This window comes from Sardina pilchardus, chromosome 12, assembly GCF_963854185.1.
Source record: "Sardina pilchardus chromosome 12, fSarPil1.1, whole genome shotgun sequence".
Classification (NCBI taxonomy): domain Eukaryota; kingdom Metazoa; phylum Chordata; class Actinopteri; order Clupeiformes; family Clupeidae; genus Sardina; species Sardina pilchardus.
In genome coordinates, this window is record NC_085005.1 from 24,716,980 (window position 1) to 24,721,979 (window position 5,000).

The following is a 5,000-nucleotide window of genomic DNA, read 5'->3' on the forward strand; positions in this document are numbered from 1 at the left end:
TAACTGCAACCTATGAAGATGATGTGAACTTCAAAGACCCCCTACAGCAAAAATAAACATTTAAACCTCTTGAAAATGTCAATTGGATGTTACCAGACACAAGAAAAATAAACAGTAAACACCATGGCTGAGTACTTCTGGTTTACATGGCCAGTAGGCTACATGTAGATGTTTTAGAATATCGGATCAGAACAGTTACATGAATACATCTATGCTGACTTAGACCATCTCATTTTGAGGTAATCATTTACATTACCATTTCAACTATTTGGAATATTGGGACATTCATATATTTAAGTTGATTTCTTTCTTCCTAAATTTGGATTGTTTCAGTGATATTATTCATATTTTTGATAATATGATTCCACATAAACCTTGTAGATGTCTGTTAATGTTAGCAGGTCTACAAGGAATGTAAAGCTAATTCTTACCTATTTCTTTAATACAGGTTTACACATACACACACACACACACACACACACACACACACACACACACACACACACACACACACACACACACACACACACACACACACAAAACGTAACTATCTGCTAAACAGACATTTTCCCCGTTTCCTGCTTGCCCCTCATCCACACAGCCCACAGCGAGATGTCTCTCATCATCTCATCTAGTCTTGTGTCAACTGCCTTCTGCCTGTTAGCCGTTAGCCAGCATGGCCGCCCAGCAGCCGTTTCCTCCCACGACTGTCCCTCTGGCTCATCTGACGTGACAAGCTCAGCGCTCTCCACGATTAATGGGTGTCAGCCTGAATTAGGCTCCCCACACATGCTAAAGCCAGAGGCTGGGGAGAGGGAGAGAGAGAGAGCGAGAGGAGAGAGACAGGGAGAGAGAGAGAGAGCAGGAACCTGTGCTAGGGCTAAGCCTTGAACGGACTGCCAATCTCAGCGCTAATCTCCCAGCATCCCACTCACCGCCACAATAGCCATCACACATGGACACACATGGACACACATGGACACACACACACACACACACACACACACACACACACACACACACACACATACACACACACACACGTACACACGTACACACACAGACAGAATGTATATACATACAGATACATAAACAGATGCATACAGGCACACCCTTCGACCAACAGACACCGACAGTGTTTTCGGATACCGATGCCTTCCATTCACAATTCTGGAGACAAAACTATATGGGCATGAACACTCAGTAATCCCGCCACATGGTGATGTTGTTGATGTTGACAAACACAATTAACTTCATATCCCTCAACATCCTGACTCTTTTCCTTCCCTTTATCTCTCTCCTCTCTTTCTGTCTTTCTCCATGTCTTTCATCCTCTCTTCCACTTCCTCAGATCCTCAGCCTCACACAGCGCATGCCACCAGCCTTTATGTGTATGTGTATGTATGCATTTGTGTATGTGTTTTCATGTTAAGAGTGATGGATATCCATTACCTTTGATCAAATCCATTCACCCTTGAAAATGTCATGGTGGGAGCAGTGTGTGTGTGTGTGTGTGTGTGTGTGTGTGTGTGTGTGTGTGTGTGTGTGTGTGTGTGTGCCACATTTGAACACCAATGCAGCTGTTGTTTGTTGGCCTGTTAGCACCACACAAGTGGGCAGACATACCGTACAACACACGTGTAGATGTCATGAAGGGGCCCAATAGACTTCTTTAAAGAAACAAGCACACAGACACAGACACACACGCCTACACACACAGAAACACACACAGACACACACACACACACACACACACACAACTCTCTCTCTCTTGGGGAAGCAAACCCTCGCGGCGCTTCTCCCCATGCCGAGGCCCTGGCACCCGGCCCGCTGGGGGCATGAAAACAGACGGCTGAGGTGCGATCAGGGCTAATCCTCGTCGTGGGCACCGTGCCCTGTCCTCTCTCCCTCTCTCTCATCTGCCCGACCCATGGCACGCAAACCCTGACCAGAAGCCACCCGGCTGCCCGCACGCCCGCACGCCCGCCCGCTCGCCCGCTCGATCCCGCCCGCTTTTGTCTGAGGCGATCTGGGAGCCTTCGCTGGATATGGCTCTTTGTTGTGACTGGACGCTGTCACTCAACATGTGAATCGCTTTTTCTTAGAGGCCACGGAGAGGTCTACGTGCGCAGATTTTCTTTGCCTGTACTGGTCTGGCCTCGTGATCCGATTTCATTCCCTTGTGTTGTTGGGACTGTGGGACTTCAAAAATAGGACCCTATTGTGTGTGTGGCCTTAGCCAGTTCAATGAGCTTGTAGGAGTCTTTCTATGCCAAAGTGGCATTGAGATTCCATGGTCAATTTTCCGTAGTCCAAGTGAGTTGTGCACATGGGCGCTTTGGTGCATGTGACAATGTGTGCAGTCTATGTGTGAAAAATTATGTGTATTCACAGCAGGTGTGTGTGTGTGTGTGTGTGTGTGTGTCTCTGTTTGGTATGTCTAAGTACAGTAGCTGGTGTGTGTGTCTTTGTTTATATGTGCTCATGTGTCGCCCAATTGTATCTGTGTCTGCAGTCTGGATTTGTCTGTTTGTTTGTGTGTGTGTGTTTGTTAGTCTGTGTAGGCCCATGCTGTCTTAGTGCACTTGTGCGTGAAAGTCTCGCCCCCGGGCAACACTGAGAGCAAAACTGAAGCAGAGTACTTGCGGCAAGCAAGTACAGCGCAAAAAAAAGGCATAAAAGAAGGGTCTATTTTTGGACTTTCTGAATATCCATGGCATGTAAGTGCCACTGTCATGTCTGATGTAGCCAACCACACAGACACACAGACACAGACACAGACACACACACACACACACACACACCACATACCACATCTGATGTAGCCAACAACACACACACACACACACACACACACACACACACACACACACCACATCTGATGTAGCCAACAACACACACACACACACACACACACACACAAAACTTAATGCTAATCGGTGAAGTGTCCCTTTAAGTGCCCCTTCTATCAGATCAGACCTGCTCACAGATTGAAGAGAGCTCTTGCCTACCTGGACGTGGGGAGAGGTGAGCAGTGCTTTGAGCTCCAGGCCCTCCTTTTGTCGGCTGGTCTGGAGGGCACTCTCCACCTGAGGAGAGAAGCGGAGGATGGAATAAGAATACGTTTAGAAGATGCATTCAGGTCAGTTTCTGGGATAGCCGTGTCCTACTGGTTAGGGTAACCAGTGTAACCGGAGGGTTGCCGGTTCGATCCCCGACCAGTCCACGGCTGAAGTGCCCTTGAGCAAGGCACCTAACCCCTCACCGCTCCCCGAGCGCCGCTGTATGAAGGCAGCTCACTGCTCCGGGTTAGTGTGTGCTTCACCTCACTGTGTGCTCACTGTGTGCTGTGTGTGTTCACTAATTCACGGATGGGATAAATTCCATCCAAGACCAAATTCCTTGTATGTACAGTAACCTGCGTTGTGTGGAACCACCGTGGTCCAGCCCTGCACACGCCCGGACTCGGACCCGCGAAACAGCAGCACCTCGGATCGGGAGTCGAGCGTGCTAACAATCCAGCTAAAAGTCCAAGCTACAAGCTTTCATGCCAGAAGCGCTCTTGAGGCGTCGGGGAGTGAGGTTTGCTAACATTCTACAAGCACAGCTTACTAGCTGGCATCCGTTACATATACACAAGTATACATGGCCAATAAGACTGATTTGATTTGATTTGATCCATTTTGTATATATAATGACAGGAAGCAAGTGGAAGAGGGAGATCAGGTTGAATCAGGAAATGGCCCCAAGCTGCATTCGAACCCTGGACTCCTATCAGGTGTGGAACACTGTAGCCACTTCCACCACAGCTCATCCCAAAGGAACCTTGAAGGTTCTTAATAGCATCTCAAGGTTCTACTTGAGTGGCTAAGACGCAGACAACAGATGACACAATGTTTCCGTTTCCACTTAGACCTTTAAAGCTTGTGCACAAAATCTAGAATAGAACACACTCCTTTTCAGAGAAAAAAAAATATCATTCAGTTCTAAAAAAAAACAATAAAGACACTTTTGCAACTAAAAGTACAGCCATTTTTTTTTTTATGCAGCTTCACAAGACCCCGGTGATGGTGGTATGCTATGAGGTGACCAGGGTCATCTCAAAGGGCTTTGGAGAGGGCAGCCAAGGCCTGAACTACACTTCAGTAGTCCACTACAACATGGAGCTTTAGCTTGGATGGTAATTAACTTACAAGTGAACAGCTGTGTGTGTGACGTGTGTGACGATGCTAGGGTCACATGATATCACTTACATGTGGTCGTGGTGTTTTAAAGGAGTTTAGTGCCTGATAGACAACACGAAACACAGTGGTACTGATATTATTGAGCGAACAGTGACTCATGCACGCAAAAGCTTAACTGATATTTTTCATGGTGTTCTTATTTTTTAAAGTTTACAATTTTTAGCGTTTTGAAGTTTCTAAAGACGACGATTCATAAATATTTCGAAAGCCATTTGTTAGGGAAAAACATTTTCACACTCTCAACGCATCAAATCAAAACCTATGAATAGATTCTGTCAAATGTCCTCCAAAGTAAATGTTAAGTACCCACCCACTGTAAAAAAAGTACAGTATAGGGTAAAATAGTCTGTACTCTACATCAATGGAAAAACTCACACATACCATTCATCACCTATAGTCAATATAACATGATGAGATATTTTTCTATGTGTCGTTTCAAATCAAGATGTCATGCTGACAAATCTGATGATCTTTCTTTCTCTGTCCCAGGTATGAGATGACGTAAGATAGACACAAGAAGGCAGCCAATCACTCTCTCACTTTCCCTCCTGTACTAAGTACCGTACCACCTTCTCCAGGTGCTACAGTACGTCCCCTCTACCCTCCACCCCCCTGTTTTCCAAACTCCACCCCTCTTTTACACCATCCCTCCTTTGCCTGCCCCCTCCTCCTCTTTTCCTCTCTCTCTCTCCCTCCCCCTCTCTCTCTCTCTCCCTCTCTCTCTCTCTCTCTCTCTCCAACTCCCTCCCTCCCCTC

General features: G+C 46.6%; 1 protein-coding gene across 1 annotated transcript in view; it reads right to left on the bottom strand.

Annotated features, from left to right (window-relative positions):
• The window catches only part of pals1b (protein associated with LIN7 1, MAGUK p55 family member b), an 18,052-nt gene that overhangs the window by 7,763 nt on the left and 5,289 nt on the right, over positions 1-5,000 (bottom strand). The window contains exon 4 of the mRNA XM_062550298.1: positions 3,012-3,089. Coding sequence (XP_062406282.1) covers positions 3,012-3,089 — 78 coding nt within the window. The remainder of the gene's footprint in view (positions 1-3,011; positions 3,090-5,000) is intronic.